The sequence below is a fragment of the Arvicanthis niloticus genome, chromosome 14 (genome assembly GCF_011762505.2).
Source record: "Arvicanthis niloticus isolate mArvNil1 chromosome 14, mArvNil1.pat.X, whole genome shotgun sequence".
Lineage (NCBI taxonomy): Eukaryota > Metazoa > Chordata > Mammalia > Rodentia > Muridae > Arvicanthis > Arvicanthis niloticus.
Genome location: NC_047671.1, coordinates 55119634 through 55142091, shown reverse-complemented (window position 1 = coordinate 55142091; position 22458 = coordinate 55119634). Strand labels below are relative to the sequence as shown.

The window sequence follows — 22458 nt, the reverse complement described above, 5'->3', positions numbered from 1 at the left end:
CTCTCTCTCTCTCTCTCTCTCTCTCTCACACACACACACACACACACACACACACACACACACACACACACACACACACACACACAATGTAGGTGGTAGAATTAAAAAGACATTTAGATGAGTCTTGTTTTGGAAGGCTTAGTGTACTCTCACTGTATGTAGTTGGAGCCAAAGCTTCACGTTCCTGCTTTGAAACTTTCTCTTCTACCTCTTGGTAGCCTCGCACATGGTGCCTTGTGTGTGGTATTCTCTGGAACCCAGCCTGTCCACTCTAAGCAGGTTTCTAATAGCTCTAGACTGCACACACTCTTACTTCTGTTTGCCTCTCACTTTTTTTTTTTTTTCACTTGTACTTCAACTTATATAGTAAGTTGATTTTTAACTATTGCAGATGGTTGTGAGTCACTATGTGCTTGCTAGGATTTGAACTTAAGACCTCTGGAAGAACAACCAATACGCTTCAACCCTGAGCCATCTCTCCAGCCCCAAGGACCCTAACATTTTTAAAGACTGTCATATCAAGTGATTTTACTCTATTTGAGATCAGTCTGAGCTTCCTCAAATTGAGACAATTTTTATCAAGAATGGACAGTCTGATGTGGACATTTTTATGGCATATTATTTGTGATTACATTGTAACTGAGTCAGTTACTGTTTGACTAAGTAAACACCATGAAAAATATTATTTTATAAAAGATGCTTTTAAGAAGGTTATAATATTTTCTCTAAGGGCTGCAAAGATGGCTAAGGAGTTAAGAGTGCTCATTGCTCTTGAAGAGGACCCAAGTTCAGTTTTCAGCATCACATCAGGCAGTTCATAGCCATCTGTATCTTAATTTTGAGGGGATCCAAAACCTTCTGGCTTCCATGGTCACCTGCACACATGTGGCACACACAAACTCAGGCAGGTACACACATATACACATAAATTTTAATAAAGTCTTAAATTGTTTTTCTCTTGGGGCCTGTGAGATAGCTTTGCAGGTAAAGGTACTTGAAACCATGTCTGACAAACCTGAATTTGATTCTCTGGACTCATATGGGAAAAGGCAAGAAACAACTCCTGTAAGCACATACGCACTGTAGTGCACAGCCACCCACACAAATAAGTAATAAATGTAATAACCTAATCTGGAATTTATTAATAAAAGCATTGCAGTTTTACCTTAATTATTAGATACTTTAGCTTATAGGCTATGTTGAATATTAAAAATCAGCAAAGGATATATTTTAGCTATTTATATAGTCAAATGACTTTTGGGACAATTGAATTACAGATTCCTTTTAATGATTTCTTTTACAGAACAGTTTTTCTTATTATTACTCCAGGAAGATAAATTTTTGCCCAGAATAATGGCTACATTTAAAAATTTTTATTGTAAAGACCTTTGATTCTTTGATTTATCTGTTGTTAAATTAGTAGATTGATTTACTAGCAAAAATCTGTTGTCTCATAGTCTTCCAAATAGTTTGTGATTGGCATTAGATGGGCTACATGTTTATGATTTTAAAGGAAAACTATTTGGAAGACACTGAAAGTTTATGCTTTATAGTCCTCCTTTTAGTTTTCTGAGTTCTGTTTCCTAAGGAGTGAATTTTTCTTATATTTTTACTTTTAACTAACCTTTTTGTGTGTGTAAGTGATGTTTTGCCTGGCTGTATGTCTATGCACCACATGTGTGTCTTGTGCCTGTGGTGTATAAAAGAGGTAATAATCCAGAGGATTGTGTGGAGCTGGAGTCACCACGTGGGTGCTAGGAACTGAGCCCTGGTCCTCTGCAAGAAGAGCCAGTGTTTGTAACTGCTGAGCCCTCTCTCCAGCTCCACACTGTTACCTTTAAATTGCTATTGGTCCTTTTGGTAAATACTTTTATTTATTTATTTTATGTGCATTTATGTTTTGCCTGCATGTATGTACACTTGTATGAGAGAGTTAGATCCCCCGAAATAGGAGCCACAGACAGAGTTGTAAGCTGCTATGTGGTTGCTGGCAATTGAACCCAGCATCCTTTGGAAGATCAGTCTGTGTTCTCTGGAAGAACAGCCAGTGCTCTCAACTGCTGAGCCATCTCTTCAGCCCGATAAACACTTTCTTATGTTTGTAGTCTTGGGAAGAAGTTTGAGAGAAACCTTTAAAGTGTTAGTAGGCCATTGTCCACAGATGGAGCTTTTCTGTTTTTTTCTGTAAGCAACAGTAAGAGGAAAACATCTCTAAAATGAAGTCTGTGATGTGGATATAATTGGTAAAGGAAGATAATGTTTACACAAGGTTTATTTTTTTCCTCATATTTTTTAAAATTTTTATTAAGGTTTTTGATACCTGGTTTGTGTTTTGTTTATGAGCCATAGAAAAGAATTTGTTCTAGCAAGGCTGTTTTGACTCAGGGTGTTAAGTCACTGAATGAATTAGAATGACTTTACCTCCCTCTCTTATGAATGGGGTTGGAGGGAGAGCTCAGCTATGAGGAGCACATGCTGCTCTTTCAGAGGACCCAAGTTCTATTCCTAGCACCTACATCAGATGACTCACAGCCACCTTCCAGCTCTAGGGGATCTGACACCTCTGGCCTCCATGGGCACCTGCACTCATATACACTTATCCACACACAGACACCTACACACCTACACACCTACACACACACACACACACACACACACACACACGCACGCACGCACACACACGCAGAGTTAAAAATAATATAGAAAATAAGTAAAATAAAAAATATTTAAAGCAAAAATGTCTCATGTATAGATGCCTAGTTTATGCAGAGCTTGAGACTTAAGCAGTTTTGATGTTTTTCTCAGAGGTGGTGTGTGTGTGTGTATGTGTGTGTGTGTGTATGTTTCTTGTAACATAGTTAACATTTTGTTTGGTAAAAAGAGGCAGATGGATCTCTGAGACTTCAGAGCTACCCTGATGTACATAGTTCCAGGACTACACAGAGAGACCTTGTTTTTAACAGTAAAGGATGTATTGGTATCCGGGAAGCTAGAGGAGGGTACAGGATTCCCTGGGATTGGCATCTCAGATGGTTGTAAGTTGTTCATTGGGAGTGCTAGGAACCAAACTTGGCTCTTCTGAAAGAGCAGCAGGCACTGTTACCTGCTGAGCCATCTCTCCAGTCCAACTAATTCATTTATTTATTAAATTCCATTATAAATTCTGCTTGATGAGTATGATAAATATATGTTGACATTAGAGTTCTTTTTAAAATGTATGTGAATTTATGTCTTTTTTTTTTTTTTTTAAATACCCAGATGATCAGCAAGCTTTGAATTCAATCATGCAAGATTTGGCTGTCCTTCATAAGGCCAGTCGGCCAGCATTATCTTTACAAGAAACCAGAAAAACAAAACCTTCGTCACCAAAAAAGCAGGTATTTATTTCAGTAATACTTAAAAGGTTTCATTTTTCTTATTTTTAAACTATGTGAATGCCTTTCTGTGGGAGTTTGTACATGAAATTGTAGGTGCCCATGGAAAGTGGCAGTACTGGATTCCATTGGAGCTGGAGTTGGAGGTGCCTCTGAGCTACCTGACATGGGCGTCGGAAACTGAACTTTGGTCCCCTGTAAAAGCAGTGTATGTTCTTAACCACGGAGCGCTCTTTCTAATCCCAATATCAGTAGTATTTTAATAAGTGTATTTTGTTGTTCTTTGAATTACTTTCTTTTTTGGTTTTTCGAGACAGGGTTTCTCTGTGTCCTGGCTGTCCTGGAACTCACTCTGTAGACCAGGCTGGCCTTGAACTCAGAAATCCGCCTGCCTCTGCCTCCCAAGTGCTGGGATTAAAGGCATGTGCCACCACTGCCTGGCTGAATTACTTTCATTTCATAGACTTCTTTTATATTTTGAATCAAATGTTGTATTTATTAGTATATTATCTGATAAGTGCATTTTAAATTTTGTATTTATATTTAATATGTAATACAATATAAATGCTATGTGTAAGTACAGTATTGAAGAAATAGTGACAAGAAAAAATGAAGATACATTTTTAAAAGCTGAATGGTAGCTGCTTGCTAAAGTTACTATTTCATGCATTCTTTACCACCCAAGATAAGCAGTTTCTTTTGTTTGTTTTCCCTAGAAGTCTCTTCTGGATGCTTATTACTGGGGTGATTTGATCCCTGTTAACAAGACTAACATGAGCTAAAGCATAGAACCTGAAATACTAGAGTTCCCTCTTCCCACAGTTTCCATTGTTCATGGTCATCTTAGGTCAGAAAATAACAGGTGGAATGCTGTAGACATAAGCAGATTTATGTTTTAAATCTCATGCCACTTGAAGTCACACAATGAAAGCTCACATTGCCCTGCTTTACTCTAGGACATGAATTATACCTCTGTGTTTTGTGTCCATGTTGTATATTTAGAAGCTCTTTAAGTTATGGGACTGACTACTGAAATGTGAGGGTAAAGTACCGGCAGTTTGAGCATGCAGAAAGAAGCTCTAAAGTGCTTCCTTTAAGAGAAGAAGTGGAAGGTTTGAACTTAACAGGGGAGACAAGCAAACCAACAAACATATGTCAGAAGTTTGGAAACACACAGAAGAGGAAGGACTCCAGGAAAGCAGTCGGCATTTCCTTAGTGCAGGCCGTTCCTGCATTAGTAGATGTTGGTGTTCATTCCTGTTGTCAGATGTGATGATGTCATTCTCAACTCAGCTTTTTGGCAGATGTTAGGTGATTGGAATTGCACCTTGAAAATGAAACCCCTTCTCTCTGCTCTGTGTTAAATGAGTAGATTAAGGAAAAATTTATCTGATCTCTGCATGATTATAGCTGATATTATTTTATTATAGAATGATGTCCGAGTCAAATTTGAACATAGAGGAGAAAAAAGGTAAGCAAGGAAATATTACATATTAATTAAATCATACAATAAAATGTGTATTCTAGGTAAGCTATTAGGATTCTTTTAGATTTGAATGAAGTTTTGTGGTTTTGAAATTGAAAATGAACTAATCTTTGGTAATGGGTAACAGGTACCTAGACTGGCGAGAAATAGGGTATGTCAAAATGCATGCTAAACATTGGAAGTACTGAATGTGCTTACTTTGCAAAATTGGAAAGTAAATAAGATCACTTCATAATACACTTTAAAATTTTACTATTTACTTTTATGTTCACTAGATAAAAATTTTAACTATCCTCAAAAGACTTCAATGTTGTGGTGTATATTTTGTTAATAGTATTATAGAAGTGAGTTGGAACAGTGGCTGCAGGTACTTACCAGCAGGAATGTAAGCTTAGCCATCTGTGCCTGGTGTCTCTTGCTATCTCTGCCTCAGGGTGGAAGTACAGCTGGTGAGGGCTGACAAAAAAAAACCTCACAGGAGCACAGAAGATAATTGTTTTGTTATCAGTGTTTCACTGTATTAGTAAAAGGCCTGCTAATCATAAGGAATCTAACATTTCTCACAAGTCCTGTAACTTGAAGGTCTGAACATGTTTCACTGGATGCACTGAAAAAAAGAAAGGAAAACAAATACACCTTACATATTAATAGACTGTTGTCTGACCTAGTCCTTATCTGGGATTATTTTCTAGGTGTTTGCTAGCTCTTCCATTCCTTCAGCTCTGTACTTAGTATGTGATTTATAAAGTTAATGCGGAAGTGGCTTCATTCCTGTGAGGCTAATACCTGACGTGGTATCTCTAGACTTAGTGCACGCTCCCTGGGCTGGCCAGGCCTGAGGAATAGAGGGAGCAAATACCATCGTTTTATCTTACTTCAATCTTTTATGATGTCTTAGAGATGCTTACATAAAATATGTGCTAAGATTTTGAATTGATAAGGATCCAGAAATCAGAATTTGATTTCCACAGGATGAGGAACTTATTATTCTTAACAGTTTCATTGCATTTTGTTACACATATGTCACATAGTTAATTAAATTTAAACACTTTCCTAAGTAGCACTTTATATTGAGCTTTAATATTTATGTGAATGTCAATTAAAAACTTGGAGAATCTTCTCTTAAATTATAATTAGAATAAAACAAAATTTAATCATAAATTTTGTTTTGAAATTTCTGTATTTGATCAAGTGTGTTATAATTTTTACTTAATTTTTTTATCTAACAAAATGGAACTATTGTAAGTATATTGTTTCTGACAAACAAAATATTTAAAAATCATTTTTGTATAGAATCCTACAGGTTACTAGACCAGTTAAACTAGAAGATCTGAGGTCTAAGTCTAAAATTGCCTTTGGGCAGTCTATGGATCTACACTATACCAACAACGAGGTAAACATATGCTATTTTGTTTTTTAGTAGACCTTATTTTGGAAAATTAGTGTGTTCACATAAGAGATTGTGTTATTTGGTGATAAGTTAAAAGTGGTACATTAGAGGAGTGAGATGTACATTTAGATTTTACTGATTAAGTGGGGGTGCTACTGTGCATACAACTAAGACTGTACAGTGGGAGGAAGTAGATACCACTTCGCTGTTCCTGCTTCCATTTTTTCTGTTTACTCTATTCAGTGAACTTACTTCCCCAGGATACTTAGAATTGTTCTAATATTAGAATGCTTTGGATTCTTGTATTGATGTTTGGGGTCAGTACTTGTGACCCTGAGGACTTGCTGTATTTTCAGGGAACCTGTTTTAATCTTGAGAGTAGAATTGGATTAGATGGTAAGTGAAGTTTCTTCCTGTTAGTGGGGTTTTAAAATTTTTAGTTAATTTTTAAATTTAATCTTCAGAAAATACTTTTTTACTGGCCCAATGGTAGGGTTTATGAGTTGAAGCCTTTTATGGCACAGGTGTCACAGGTTTGTAGAAGAAGCAGATAGCAGAGGAGTTAAAGATCTTTGAAGGAAATACATAAAGTCTTGTCATTAATAAATAAAAGTCTAAGCGGTGCATGGTGGTACATGCTGTAATCCCAGCACTGGGGAGGCAGAGGCAGAGGCAGACATAATGAGTTTCAAGACAGTCAGGGCTACATTGAGACCCTGTCAAAAAGAAAGAAAGGGAGGGAGGGAGGGAGGGAGGGAAGAAAAGAAAAGAAAAGAAAAGAAAAGAAAAAGTCAGCGAGTGTCCCCTTTATGTTACTAAGGAAAGGCTAGCAACTGAAGCAGTATTCACATTGAGACTTTGGTGTGAAAAGCCAGCCCTATAAAGAGTTTGAAGGGAAGAATGGAAGATGAAACAGCTGGAGAACAGTTTTATAGAAAGGGCACCAGTGGGGATGGAGTGATAAGGGAAGTCAGTAAAACTTGATCTAAGACAACACATGAAACCCTCTGCGCAAATAAAATACTTGAAAATAACACAGAGATGCAAATGCTTTCTTGAACATGGAAGACACTTAATTCATCAGCATAAGCAGCACAGCCTGATCGCTTACATACAACACAAAATACTTCTGCTGAATTAAAAGACAGTTCATTGCTCTGTGATGGAGCTCCAGGGGCTGCAAGCAGTAACACCAGCACCAGGGGCAGCCCCTTCTGCCTGCACCAGCTTACAAACAGCCATAGCAGGACCTGGATAGGAATCCCAAGAAGGCAGAGGGACATGTTTTCATAAGTACACATCTACATCTGAAACAGGGTCTTGAGCAGAGGAGTGTGTACAGTACTCCAGCAGTATCTTGAAATTTTACTTCTCAAGAAATTTGGGGTTTTAAACATGCATAAGCATGCCTCTCACCCAGTCTTTTAAATATGCATAAGCATGCCTCTTACCCAGTCTTTTAAATATGCATAAGCATGCCTCTCACCCAGTCTTTTAAATATGCATAAGCATGCCTCTTACCCAGTCTTTTCTTGGTACTTTATCATATGTACATACTGGCCGGGTGTTCAGCTGCCAGCCTGGAGTTCTCGAGGTTTTCTAGCAGTATGGACACAGGTGACGTACATAGGGGTAGATGACTGACTGTCCTATGGGGCAGCTCTGGATAACGGACTTTTCATGGCCATCTTCCCTTCTTTCTTCATTTTACCACTCCCCTACCTAGACTCTTTCCCCATGTAAATAACTTGACCGTGAATCATTATCTCCTAACATTTTCAGGGAAACAAAGCTACCCTACCTTCCAACTCCTTCATCTACCCCTTTTCCCCTTTCTCCTCCCTCCCAGGGTGTTTTATCAGCAGTAGGAAATGGGACAAAGATGATGTGTACCAGCACAAAATTAGCTGCAAATAGAAATTGGAAATAAACTTTTAAGTACAGAGTAGATAAATGTTAGCAGAGTATAAGACAGAAGTCACATCTGGTTTGTAAATACAGTTAGCAGCTTTTCATTTTTCTATTTTTATTAATGTATTATACTTTGGAGACAGAATCTTCCCATGTAACTTTGACTGCATAGTCTAGAATGGCCTTGAACTTTGGTCAGTCTTTAGAAAAAAAGACATTGCTTTCATGCAACACTACAGAGTGTGATTCCATACCATAGTAGGTCCTGGGTCAGGTGCACCTCTAGTGCTCCCCCTGTGCTATGTACTGAACAGCATTTGTCAATGGCTGCTCTTTCTTGTGTCTGCTGAAGGGGTCCTCATCCCCAGGGGATATTGCTGCAGAGGACTCCCAGCCAAGTAGACTTTACATTTAAACATTTCACATTTCACATGCTTAGAGGTGGCTAATAAGTGTGGCATATGTTCATTTGTTTTTGCTCGATGTTTCTGTTCCAGTGAAAGGATGCATACTTTTATATCATTGACAGTCTCCTTAAGCTGCAAGAATTGTTTTTATTTAAAAAATAAAAGATTTTAATTTTTATAAATTCATGTGAATCATACTTTTTTTCATCGACCTCTTGGTTGATTTTGTCCTTTATAACATCTTAGCCATGAGAGGGAGGACTAATGAAAGATTTCACATTGAGGATTTTCTGAGATGATTACTCACTCAGCATACTTGTTCTAGGGTGTAGTGGTCTAGACTACCACGACCAGAGATGAGTACAGGTGAACTGTTAGTACAGACATGTGGCCAATGACACCTTCCCGTGGCAGCTGTCCTTGATCCCCAAGGTTTGTTACTTATAAACACACCAGGCAGACTGTAAACCTGTGGTTACTACTAAAAAAAGAATTAAGAATTTTATCTGTGCAGATGAAAAGTCGTGACTTACTTTATATAATTTGTCTGTGTGCCCTTTAATGTTCTTAGGCATAAATATACTTACTTTACCTTAATTTAACAATACTTACTATTAATACCTTAATTTACCAGTGTTACAAAAATATCATAGAAAATTAATTTTTACATATATTTACTAGAAGAATGTAGTGATTAATAAGGCAAAAAATGTTAATTCTTTATTCATTCTGAGACTTTAGTGGTGCCGAAAGAGAGAGCAGAATGCTGGAGTAGAGAATAGAGATATGTAAGCTTCTTAGACTCTCACTGTAGTAATAAAATATAAGGTGAGATTTATAATTCCCTAGTAATGAAGCTGCTCATGGAGGAATCTGACCGGTGTGATGTCTGCATAATTCTTCCTCTTTTTCTTCAGTTGGTAATTCCGTTAACTACCCAGGATGACTTGGACAAAGCTGTGGAACTGCTAGATCGTAGTATTCACATGAAGAGTCTCAAGATATTACTTGTAACAAATGGGAGTACACAGGTATGAATTGGAGTTGTATTTATCACTGAAGATTATAAGATTGTAATCAGGGTTATATTTATATTTTAATTTTTAAACTGTAAATTTATATAATTTTTATTGCTGTCTCTTAATATCTTTGCTTCTCAAAACTATATAGTTAGAATTACAAATAATATATTAAACATGTGAAACTGATAGAAACTGGCAATTTGAGAAGAATTGTATTAGAATTGAAATGTTCGTTTTGTATTTTTATTTTTTACACTAATTTTGTGTAGATGAGGTAGCATGTGCACATGCCACAGGCACATGTATGAAGATTAGTTTTCTCAGTCTCACATGTTGGATTCAGGATTTAAACTTGGGTCATCAGGGTTGACAGCAAGCACCTGATGTACTATCTTACTGGTTTTGAAATGTCCATCTTTTCCCCGTTTCAGCCAGCCAACCTCCCTCCCTCCCTCCCTCCCTCCCTCCCTCCCTCCCTCCCTCCCTTCTTATTTCTGTGCTCAAGTGATCTTCCTGCTCTCATCTTCCAAGTATCTGGGGTAGTAGGCTTGAGACACTCTTTTGGTAGATTAAAATTTGTAAGAGTAGATTTTAAAAGGCCCAACAAGAATAGAGGATGGCTAGACTGTATTCTAGCAAGAGGATGATTCTGTTGAAAGCCTCAAGTGGGAAGAATAGCATTAATTGCCCTTTTCTCTTATAGGCTACTAATTTAGAAGCATCACCATCATCAGAAGATTTGAATAATACACCACTTGGTGCAGAGAGGAAAAAGCGGCTATCTGTAGTAGGTGAGAAAGGCAGGGTCTGAATAAGAAAACAAGTGATTTCTCAAATCCTTCTCATCTTTTACTGTGTGGTAACATGAACTAGATCCCTGGAAATAATCTCTCTGCAGTTACATACTTTAGTCACTTTGTCTTATCCAATGTTCCTGAGAAATCAATTTCACATATTGTAGGACTAGCAACAACCAATTTAAAAATTTTCTTTCTACACAGAATATTTTAATATTCAAAAATTCAAGTACAATCTTGAAGAGGTTTTTGTCAGTTTAATAGAGGGAGGAAGTAACTGTAGGACATTGAAATAAGTAGGCTAGACTCTTATGATATGAATAGGGGAGAATAACTGTAGGACAGTAACTTGAGTAGACTGGACTCATACGTATATGAATAGAGGGAAAATAAGTGTAGGACAGTAAAGTGAGTAGACTGGACTCTTGTTCTAAGTTCCCTAGGGTTTTAGGTGTCTCCAGGATATACTGTCAATATGAAAATGGCTAAAAATATCTAGACCGTGTTTTATTATTGTTCTCTCGGTATCCTATTGTATTTATCATCATTATTGCATTTCTTATGCCTAAGCTTCTGATGAAATGAAATAAAGATACGTGTACTATATCTTGTGAAGTAGCCTTGTTGAGCCTGTACTAACAGTGTTCTGAACGCTCCATGCTTGTTGCCATAGAAACATTGACAAGGAGCTGGAAAGATGGGATTAAGAGGGTCTTCTTTTTGCAAAGGACTAAATGTCAGGTGGCTCACAACTATCCATGACTCTTAGTGTAGGGGATCCAGCACTATCTTCTGGCCTCTTCTGGCACTCACATGCACATGCCCGTGCATACATGTAGACTCACATGTGCCCAGAAATAAAAATAATAAAGTAAATTCTTAAAGTATCATTCAAAATACAAAAAAAAATTGACAAAATAAAAGTGTTTCATTGCTTAAAGAACAGTTGATACAATTATTTTTAACAGATAGGGCAGAGGATGTAGTCATTCCAGATCTCATGAGTTCTTGTACTGAGGCATAAATTTGAAGAGGAAGTAGAAGAGGAGAGACAGGTAAATGGGGAAGAGAAAATGAGAGCAGGACACAATAAGACACTCGGTTGAAGATTTAGAAATGACTGGAGTAAGAAGAGGGTAGCTGAGGATGAAATTAGCATGTGAGTAACTAGAGCAGTTGTTTTTCTTTTGTTTTCTAGAAGAAGCTGCCTTTAAAAAATTTATTTATTTACTGTACATCCCAATTGTAGCCACCCCCTCTTCCCTGTCCTATCCTCCCAATGAAGTCCCCTATGGGTACCAGCCCGCCCTGGCACATAAAGTTGCTGCAGCAAGACTAAGCACATCCTCTCCCACTGAGGCCAGACAAAGCAGCCCAGCTAGGGGGAGGAGATCCAGAGGCAGGCCACAGAGTCAGAGGCTGAACCCGCTTCAGTTGTTAGAGGTCCACATGAAGGCCAAGCTGCATGTTTGCTACAAGTGGGTAGGGCCTAGGTTAGAAGAAGCTGTTTTATGGCCATTCTTTTTTAGATGTTTTGTCTCACATGGGTATTTCAGAAAACTAGAGCTATGACCCACAGAGATGACACACACATAAAGCGGCTTGTCCTTACTCAGATATGCTTGATATTACTAAAAAGCAAAACCAAAACCAAAACAATACCACCACTACCACCACCACCACCACCACCACCACCACCAACAGTGAGAGAGTATTCGAGTTATGAGAATTCAAACTCTGGCACTGTCGCTCTCAGTATGAGACTAGTAATTTTACCCTGGCCTTTGGACAATGGGGTTAAAGCCATAACCAGAGCACTTATAAACAGAGCACTTCTCAAACTGGAGGCACAGCTGCTGTCTTTCTTTGTGGAAGTAAAGTCAAACAGCCACTGCATTTCAGTTGTTAGACAGGAAAAGCTTACGTGCACTAGTTAAATTGCCTTTTTGATTTCCTCAATATTAACCCACTAGTAAGTATTCTTGTTGTTTGACTTTGGTGCCAGGATAAGAAAAAACCTGAAAATTATGCAGAATTACTATGAGTGTGTTAATAAGCCCATTAAATGAATATTAAGAAATATGTATGAGTTGTCAAGTAATTGTATGAAGAAACTTTTATAGCGCCCTTCTTTCTCAGTCTCCTTTTAATTGAGTATATTGCTCTATAATTTAAAAAACAAGTATGCAGAAAGACGAAACTATCAGGGATGCAGTAATGAGTGTGGCTGTGAGTGTTCCAGAGCCTGCATGAGCTCCACTCAGAGCTTAGCACACACCTCTTTCCAGCCAGCAGATGAGGCCTCTTGCTCCTTCTCCCTACCTAACAGATGACCCCGTTACATATGTTTACTTCTTTTTTTAATTTAAACTTAAATAGAACAACACTTATATGTTTGTTTACTTTAAAAAACACTGCAAGGAAAGCAAACAACTTGATTAGTAAAGTATCATTTCCTGTGAACAAAGTGATTAAATGACTGCCAGGCTCTTCTCTATAAGAAGTAATATAGTACTGTGTTCAGGTGAGAGCAGACCAGTTGCCAAAGACACTAAGATGGTACTGGGATTTAAATCATGCCCTGATTGCAGAGCCCTTATTCCTTTCCCATATGGAGATGTCAGTCACAGATTGTGTTAAATATAGGCAGATACAGTTTGTCTTTGGAAATTCAAAAGCTGTGGCATAAGATTCTGTAGTGTTTTATCAGCCCATGATATGGTTGTCAACAGTCAGAAAAACTTGAGTGTGAATTAGCACATTCTAATGAGGTTGTAAAGTGTGAATTTAGAAAGGTTTTAAGAAGATCTGAACCTGAATATTCTGATTAACTTTTGTAAACACTGGATTTTATTTGTCGACGTTATTTTTTTATGTAGTTAGAAATGAGACTTATTTAATTGAAACAAAAATTAATTTCCTTGCTGAGAAGGATAAAACTTTATAATTTTTCTTTTTGAGGTCCCCCTAATAGGGATAGAAGTTCCCCTCCCCCAGGATACATTCCAGATGAACTGCACCAGATTGCCCGGAATGGGTCATTCACTAGCATCACCAGTGAAGGAGAGTTCATTCCCGAGAGCATGGACCAAGTAAGCAGAACTGGACGCTAGTTTTCCCTCTATTCTAAGACACACTGCTCAGGTGGCCAGTGTGATGTAGCAGACAGCGAGCTGTGTGTGTACATTCTCTCTAATCTAGCTTCTTAAGTCAACAAGTTATTATAAACTGCTCATTAATTTATATATACCTTTTTGTATTGGTATATCAAAAATAGTAGAACAAACTGGTTTTTTTTTTTGTATTGGTCATCTATGATGCATTTGGCTTATAATCTTAAATTAAGATTCAGATTTCTTAATAAATCATCTATCTATCTATCTATCTATCTATCTATCTATCTATCTATGTATGTATTTAAGTTTTTTGAGACAGGGTCATTCTGTGTAGCACTGACTGTCCAGGAACTTGTGCTGTAAATCAGATTGGCCTTGAAGACTAGAGTACTGGTATTGAGGGCATATGCCAACACTGCCGACTTAATGAATACTTTAAAGATAGAGTAAAATTATAAATACTTTATGAAGTGTGATTTGTGAACTGTCTTTAGTACTTAAAAGTGCTTCTGCTTTGAAGTACCCTGTGTTTTTGTGGCGTCGCCGTTAGGTCCTTCCATTGCCTAAGTGCCAACAGTACCGTGGCATTTTCTGTCTCTAAGCACTAAGCACTGTATAGTTTGTCTCCATTGAATAGGGATGGCCATTGCTCACTTTTATGTAAGCAAAATTACCGTAGCTTCAATTACTTGACTATAGAAAAGTATATTTTTCTCTCATAAGACTTCTGTAATCACAGTTTGTTTATATAGGATGTTTAACAATGAGTAATTTTGGGTAGTAACTGCTATTTGTTACTGTTCTTTTTGAAGAGTCTAAAATAATTCTAAAATTGTGGGGAAAGTCATATACATTTTTTGATATGCTAGAAACCACGGAATTACATACTTTAAATGTATAAAGTTTATGTTATATCATGCCTCAAACTTTTTTTTTTTTAATATACAAAGGATAATAGTTAATTGGGGCTGGCTTACAGGTTTAGAGTTCAGTCTATAGTATCATCAGTGGGAACATGGCATCCAGGCAGGCGTGGTACAGGAGGAGCTGAGACTTTTGGTTATTATCAGGCCGAGTCATGGTGGAATCTTTGTTTTCCTAGATGCTGGATCCATTGTCTTTAAGCAGCCCTGAAAATTCTGGCTCAGGAAGCTGTCCTTCACTTGATAGTCCTTTGGATGGGTAATGATTTTAGTTCTGCTTTTTAGTACATATTGGTAAAAGTGCATACACATAGACTATGGAATTATCAATAATTTTTTATTCTACATTTAGAAGAGTGTTGTTCATTGATAATTGTCTACACTGACAGCAAGTAAAGTTTTCTATATTGTGAATAAATCTTCTACATCATGGGTTCAGTGTCTTTATTAGTTGCTGCATTATGGGTTTTTTTTCCTACTATTTCTGCTTGTCCAAAATGTGTTTGAAGCAAGTGCAAACAGAATTTACATATGTTTATTTTATGATAGCTCTTGAAACTGTTATAAAACTTCTCATGGTTGGTTTTGGCAGTTTCATTTTTTAAAAAATTTTTTATTCTGTATGCCTAATGCGCATTGCCAGGGCGCCCTCTACTGTTCTCAGGATATTGCTGTTTGGGGGCTTCCTGTAATACAGAATTAGTATTAAACTCTTGTTTGTCTCTTCTGGGATTCTTTATGAAAATGGATACACATTTGGAAATTCACGTATACTTTCCTCTTATCCACACTTGTCTGTCAGTGCCTTGAAAAATCTACTCTGCCCACCTCTAAAATAAAAAAGCAAAAATTTTTAGTGAACTGTCCTGAATATTTGTCATTAATGTTTGATAAATTAAATTTATATGTCTTTAGTATAGATTCAGAAACAGTTTCAGGAAAAAAATTATTTTCCGACATTAAACTGAAGTATAGGTGCTTCAAACCTCCATGGTTCCAAATAGATCACTCTTACCCCTATACTTAATAGCTAGTTTAAAAGCTAGGCTTTTGTCTGTGTGTACCAAATAAGTCTTTCAAAAGAAGTTTTTCTTTTTAAAAATTTATGTTATGCCGGGCAATGGTAGCACACGCCTTTAATCCTAGCACTTGGGAGGCAGAGGCAGGCGGATTTCTGAGTTCGAGGCCAGCCTGGTCTACAGAGTGAGTTCCAGGATAGCCAGGGCTATACAGAGAAACCCTGACTCAAAAAGAAAAACTCAAAAAAAAAAAAAAAACAAACAAAACAAAAAAAAATTTATTTTAGTATTTAAGTGAACTCCTTTATACACACACACACATACCCCACACACACCCGAGAACACATGTAGAAATACAGATATTACTTAAAAATCTTTTTTTGTTTTATTGCATACCCTCCTTCAATTTAATTTTACATTTTCTATTTATAGAGAAAGCTACCCCAAATCCCGGATGCCTAGGGCACAGAGCTACCCAGATAATCATCAGGAGTTTTCAGGTTAGACTATAAATTCTATATGCTTGAACGCTTACCTCATGGTTTGGCTAGGAGGGGAAAGTTTTTGAAAAAATTAAAAATGATACTATGCTTTTCATTATTAAAAAGGTTTGACTTTTAATGATACTGTTTTTATGATTTAACAGACTATGATAACCCCATTTTTGAGAAATTTGGAAAAGGAGGAACATATCCAAGAAGGTATCATGTTTCATACCATCATCAAGAGTATAATGACGGTGAGTTTTGAACTTTTACAATCAGACTGAAAGAACAGATAACATTAAGCAAACATTACAAAAATGAGCATACATTTAAAAAAAAGCCTCATTTGTTATAACCAAATAATTCGTTCTTGAGTCACTTCATTTTCTGGTTAAAAAAACAAGAAAAAGAAAAACCTTTGCCAGGAATGGTAGGTAGTACATACCTTTAGTCTCAGGAAGCAGAGTCAGGCAGATCTTTATGAGTTCAGGACCAGCCTGGTCTACATGGTGAGTAACAAGACAGCTAGCTATAAGGTTTCAAACAAAACAGAAAATAAGACAACAACCCTTTTTTCTGGTAACTGACTGGTAACTCCGTAAAGTGTATGCTCCTTTAGCACAGGAACCTGAATTCAGATCCTCAGAACCCATATAAAAGCTGGCCCAGCAGTGTGCACCCCTTACCTGAGCTTGGAGGAGAGGATGTGGAACAAGTAGATTCCTGAAGCTTGGCCAGTGTAGCTAAATCATGAACCTCAGGTTCAGTGAGCGACCAAAAAATTGTATGCTAAAAAATAAACATGGCAGCTGGGCATGTGGCCTGTGCCTTTAATCCTAGCACTTAGGAGGGCACCCTAGTCTACATAGTGGGTTCCCCACCAATCAAAATTACAGAATTACATAGTTATACCCTGTCTTAAACCAAATAAATAAATAAATAAATAAATAAATAAATAAATAAATAAATAGATTATGCCATAGATAGATAATAAAGGTGGAGAGTGATTGAAGATACCCAATGTTGACTTTGATCTCCACATACATGTACACATACCAGACATATCTTAGTCTGTGTTCTAGTGCTATGAAGAGACATCATGATTATGGTAACTCTCTTAAAAAAGGAAACACTTAATTGGGGCCAACTTAGAGTTTCAGAGGTTCAGTTAATTATGGTTGTGGAAGCATTGCAGACATGATGCTGGAGAGATAGCTGAGAGGTCTACATTTGGATCAGAGGGCAGCAAGAAAGAGAGATACTGGGCCTGGCTTGAACATTTGAAACCTGAGAGCCCAGTGACACACTCCCTTTCACAAGACCACACCTCCTTATCCTTCCCAAATAGTGCATCAACTGGAGTCCAGGGTTTCAAATATATAAGCCTGTTGGGGGCATTCTTATTCAAACCACCATAGTATGCAGATCACATTTTCACGATCCACTATCTTGTTGGATATCTAGACTGCTTCCGTTTCTTCACTGTTGTGGATAAATGTAGATGTGCCAGTGTCTTAGTTTGCTCTCTGCTACTATGATAGACATCATGGCCAAAAATAACTTGGGGATGAAAGGGTTTATTTCACCTAGCAGGTTATAGTACATCATGAAGAGAGGTCAAGGTAGGAACTGAAGCATAAGCCATGGGAAAATGCTGCTTACTGGCTTCCTCTCATGGCCTGCTCAGCCAGCTTTTATACCAGGATCATCTGCCCAGGGTGGCACCACTCACAGTGAGCTGGACCCCCCCCCCCCATCTATTATTAATCAAGAAAGTGTCCACAGACTTGCCTACAAGCCAGTCTGATGAAGGTAGTACCTCAGTTGAGATCTCCTCTTCCCAGATGAATTTAGCATGTGTCAAGTTGACAAAACAAGAACAGTCAAAACAGAGAGCATCTCTCTGCTACCTGTAACTTTCTAATTTGGTACTTGAATTTGTATCCACTACCACCTTCACACACATAATCATTGCTATTTCAGCCTTTTCAGCCTATATTTGCAGGGCAGTCTTACTTCCTATACTATAGCTGTTTAAGTATCTTAAAAGTGTAGTCCATTAATATAAGGAGTAAGTTAATTTTGTTTTCACTTTGTAGGTCGGAAGACTTTTCCAAGAGCTAGGAGGACCCAGGGTACCAGTTTCCGGTCTCCTGTGAGTTTCAGTCCTACTGATCTCTCCTTAAGCACTAGTAGTGGAAGCAGTATCTTTACCCCAGAGTATGACGACAGTCGAATAAGAAGACGGGGGAGTGACATAGACAATCCTACTTTGACTGTCACAGACATCAGCCCACCTAGCCGTTGTAAGTAATAGAAATGTGTAGCAGAAACTTTGCATAGTTTTGTGTTAACAGGAATAAATAGCAAAGTCAGAACTCAGGGAAAACAAACTCTTCGTAAGAGATATAGTAATATGTTTTTAAAGGTGGCTCTGCTATCAGGTGTAAGTATGTATTACTGCTAACTAGTTTAGCTAATTGCTCTTCACTTTTTAAAGGAAAATTGTTACTAATTGTTCTCATCCATTCTATTCTACATGTTTGTTAAGCACTGAGACTTGTATGAGACTTGTAAGAGATAGCCTAATGGGGAGATAGATTTGTGGAGAAAAAAAATTACAGTATAGCATTTAATCTAGACCATAAATATGTGTAGAGATTTACTAGCTGTGTGTGTTCATTACTGATTCAATATCTTACCAAAACAGCTTAAGGGAAAGATTTATTTTGGGTCAAGATTTTAGTGTGTGGTCCTTGGCTCTGTTGATTATTTGTTTGAAAGGTATTTTTTCCTTCATTGTTTGAAACATATTTTTCTGCATATCAATTTTCTAAAGAAATAAAAAATGAAAACCAATGATTTCAAATTATCCCTTGTCTTCTGGCCTTTATATTTTTCAAAGAGGAATTCACTTTTAATCTTTGTCTTCTTCAGCAAATAGTGTGCTCTTTCCTCTGTCTGGCTGCTTTTCAGATCTGGTCTTTGGTCCTGTGTTCTTTGCTGCTGCTCCACACCTAAGCCCTCATCTCTGTTCTCTCATTCTCATTCTTTGAGAAATCCCTCTTTTGTTTTGTGAGGCAGAATCTTAACATGTATGCTAGACTGGCCTCAAATTCCATGGGTATTGGAAGGTGACCAAGATGACCTTGAGCTGTTGATCCTCCCAAGTGCTGGGACTTAAGGGTTTACCTGTTTATGGTATTATTGAGGGAACATATTCCAGTAGTTTCATTTGACTGTACATCTGCTCTTGCATGTTGTCTGCCTTGTAAAGGTCCAGCCAGACCTTTAATATGTTAATTGATTTTTAAAATGATTTTAATTTTAGTGGTTGGTGTGTGTGTGTGTGTGTATAGGGGGAGACAGACAGAGACTGGACTACATATACACTAGTGGAGTGACATCAAATTCCTTAAAGCTGGAGTTGCAGACTTCTGTGTTAAGACTATTTACAAATATTTATAATTTGCTGTAGTAAAAACTGGTAAATAAGTTATCATATACTCGATGTATCTTATATTAAGTGAAAGATGGATGTCACATTTGCATTTTGAAAAAATGAATCATGAAATACAAACGTTGAGTTAGGATTCTTAGAATAATGAGAACATTTTTGAAAGATTTGGATGGTCATCATTTCCCGTTGGGTCTAGAATGTTCTAGGATGTCACTGCATCGCATCTATTTCATTTTAAGAATATGTTCTTTTTCAGCACCTCGAGCTCCAACCAATTGGAGATTGGGCAAACTGCTTGGCCAAGGAGCTTTTGGTAGGGTTTACCTCTGTTATGATGTTGATACCGGAAGAGAACTGGCTGTTAAACAAGTTCAGTTTAACCCTGATAGCCCGGAGACCAGCAAGGTAAAAAGCCATCATACATATCACCTGGCCACTGTAAAAGCTTGTTTTTCTTTGGAGGGGAAACAAAACAAAAACAAAAGCAGGACTAGTCAGATTGCTCCAAGCCTAGAGACGTTATTCATTCCCCAGAACCCACAGGGCAGAAGAGGAGAGCCAGCTCGTACGAGTTCTCTGACAGCCACAGTTGTGCTGTGGCATGTGTGTGCACCCCTCCTCAAGACAGATGAAGTGTATGTACAAAGTTTTAAAATGGAAGATAATGACATACGGTGTAACTTGGGGCTTGTGGTAAATGACCAGCTGTGTTAGTACTTCATTTGTATTTTTAGGATGACTTGCTGTTACCTTAGCATGCAACCACAGCTGTTAAATAAAAGGCATTGCGGTCTGGAGATGTGGCTGAGAACATTGAAAGGACCCAGGCTCAGTTTGTAATACCCACATGGAGGCTCACAACTGTCTGTAACTGTATCCAGGGATGATCAAACACCCTCTTTTGGCCTCTGAGGGCACTGCATACTTGTGGTCCAGACAAACCCAGGCAAATTCACATATGTTAAAAAAGTAAAATTAAAATAAAAAAATATATATATATATATATTGGTTAGAGACTAAAATGGTGTATGTAACAGTGAATATTTCATTATGAAATCACCATCATAGTCCATGAGATAAGACTGTTTTGCTTTTATTATGATGTTATAAAGACTTAACACAGGGCCAGTGAAATTGTTTAGAAGATAAAGGTGCTTGTCACCAAGCCTGTCAACCTGAAGTTAGTACCCAGAATCTACCTCTCAGGGACCCACATTGTCGAAGCAGAGAACTAACTCTTAACTCCTGCAAGTTGTCTCTAACTTCTACATGGTTTTCATGGTACATGTACAAACAAACACACACATAAACAGAGAAATGTAGTAAAATATATTAAAAAAAGACTTAAAAGGAGTTCTGTCTTTCAGGAAGTAAATGCACTTGAGTGTGAAATTCAGTTGTTGAAAAACTTGTTGCATGAGCGAATTGTTCAGTATTATGGCTGTCTGCGGGATCCTCAGGAGAAAACACTGTCCATCTTTATGGAATACATGCCAGGGGTAAGTTCACATTCATTTTAAAAATAAGATGAAGAGATTTCAGTTCAGCCCTTTTGATCTTCTGCATCATCGATGAAATTTTGTAGCTTGACATTGCCTGCAGTCAGACTTAGGGTCTCACTGCTGATTGCTCAGAAGAGTAGAATGATCATGGTCTTGTAGACAAGAAGTATCTGAGATGTAATACTGGTACATAGGAATATTCAATTTTAAACATTACCTGATTTTAAAAATATACTATATGCTATTATACATATATAATATGTATATATGCATATATGTATGCATATTACACATATACACTTTTAATTCAGCAACATGGCTGTTCTGACCACATCCTAAGACCTTCTCAGTCTGTGTGATCTATATGGAATGCAGACACATGGCACCTTTAATCGCCCTGGCTGGGGAATACAGATATACCCTTAGAACTCACCATTAATACCAAGCAATGAATGTAAAGTTAATATATAGAAGGAAGCAGCCATGTTTGAAAGTAATGTCTAATTGAGGGGCAGACAAAGTGATGAATCAGAGATAGAACTGACAGAATAAGTCAGAGATAGGATATGCCCAACTCACATGGAAACAGACAGGAGAGGCAAATTAGAGAGGGGGGGAAGGAGAGAGGGCAGTTTTACTGGGACAGTTACAGAGAGACAGGTTGCAGAGGGAGAATAAGCTAGACAAAGATAAAGACAGTATGATCCAGAGAATGAGAAGGAGCCAGAAGATTAGAATAGATTGCCAAAGTTAGTATGAGACCAAGTAGAGCAATTCAGTCAGAAGCTCAGAGAAGCCAGTTTGAATAAATCAGCTTGAAGAGGAGTTGAATTAAACCAGCTGAGTTGAACCAGCCAGCCAGAGTTCAGAAAGAACTAGAAAGGGGGTGAGCTTGTTCAGCAGTAAGTCTCAGAGGCTGAAAACATACAGGAATAGACCTAGGTTACCAGACAGAGTCCTTGGAGACAACAATTATTACAGGAGAATGTGGCAGTGATTTCATTCATAATTGCAAAATGAAATTGTGACCACTCTATATTTCTCTTTTTGTATATATAGAGTAAATTTTAATTCTAATAAATTTTCAAGATGGTAATTAGCATCTTTATTCATTAAGAGATAGGTGCCTTACTTCAGTCATGGTGGCACACCTCTGATCCCAGCACTCAGGAGGTAGAGGTAAGAGGATTTCAAGTTCAAGGCCAACCTAGACTTGACAAAATGATTTTTTAAAAAACTAAAAAGGAAAAAAAAAAGTATTCTCATAATTTAGTAGAGTAAGTTAGGAAGAAGAAATTTGCTTTATGGGTCTTTATGGTAGTAGATGGCTAGAGTTACATGTTGAAGGTACAGAGTTGCCATTCGAGATTTCAGGTCAGTACCTAGTGCTGTTGGAGACATTGTTGATGTCACACAAGCATCAGTAACTCTTACTGTTATGCACTGTTGTTACAGTGATACCACTGCTGCTCACTGGATCTGTTTGCTACTATTATGTTTTCAGATATTCTTCTTCTTCTATTGTAAGTTAGCTTAAACATTATTTTTCCAAAACAAATCAGGGTT

The 22458-nt window shown here is 37.5% G+C and overlaps 1 protein-coding gene across 1 annotated transcript in view; it reads left to right on the top strand.

Moving 5' to 3' along the window:
* Positions 1-22458, top strand: part of Map3k2 (mitogen-activated protein kinase kinase kinase 2) — a 67492-nt gene that overhangs the window by 35914 nt on the left and 9120 nt on the right. The window contains exons 3-14 of the mRNA XM_034517968.2: positions 3259-3377; positions 4805-4845; positions 6154-6253; positions 9486-9599; positions 10294-10381; positions 13349-13479; positions 14606-14685; positions 15878-15945; positions 16092-16184; positions 18030-18236; positions 19647-19795; positions 20758-20889. Coding sequence (XP_034373859.1) covers positions 3259-3377; positions 4805-4845; positions 6154-6253; positions 9486-9599; positions 10294-10381; positions 13349-13479; positions 14606-14685; positions 15878-15945; positions 16092-16184; positions 18030-18236; positions 19647-19795; positions 20758-20889 — 1322 coding nt within the window. The remainder of the gene's footprint in view (positions 1-3258; positions 3378-4804; positions 4846-6153; positions 6254-9485; positions 9600-10293; positions 10382-13348; positions 13480-14605; positions 14686-15877; positions 15946-16091; positions 16185-18029; positions 18237-19646; positions 19796-20757; positions 20890-22458) is intronic.